Raw genomic sequence first — 223 nt, 5'->3', positions numbered from 1 at the left:
GGGTGCCCTTCCGCTGTGCTGCCGCTATCGGGCCCACGCTGTATCCGCCGCCGAGTGGCCACGTGTCCGCCGGTACGGATGCGGCAGCGTCGGCGGTAGCGGGGGTGGCGGAGGTAGCAGGGGTCGGCCCGCGTTACCAGCAGGTAGGAGCGTATAAATAGACTCTTGGTTCGTGTACGGTTGGAAATATATTTTCTTCTTTGTTTCTTTCACTCTCGTCCTG

The 223-nt window shown here is 61.0% G+C and overlaps 1 protein-coding gene across 1 annotated transcript in view; it reads left to right on the top strand.

Moving 5' to 3' along the window:
* Positions 1–161, top strand: part of LOC119592698 (E3 ubiquitin-protein ligase CCNB1IP1-like) — a 3566-nt gene extending 3405 nt beyond the window's left edge. The window contains 2 exon segments of the mRNA XM_037941619.1: positions 1–3; positions 6–161. The exon segment at positions 1–3 is cut by the window's left edge and continues 96 nt beyond it. Coding sequence (XP_037797547.1) covers positions 1–3; positions 6–161 — 159 coding nt within the window.
* The last annotated feature ends 62 nt before the right edge of the window (positions 162–223 follow it).

This window comes from Penaeus monodon, chromosome 30 (genome assembly GCF_015228065.2).
Source record: "Penaeus monodon isolate SGIC_2016 chromosome 30, NSTDA_Pmon_1, whole genome shotgun sequence".
Classification (NCBI taxonomy): domain Eukaryota; kingdom Metazoa; phylum Arthropoda; class Malacostraca; order Decapoda; family Penaeidae; genus Penaeus; species Penaeus monodon.
Note: the sequence above shows the minus strand (reverse complement) of the source record. Positions and strands in the feature narration are given on the sequence as shown.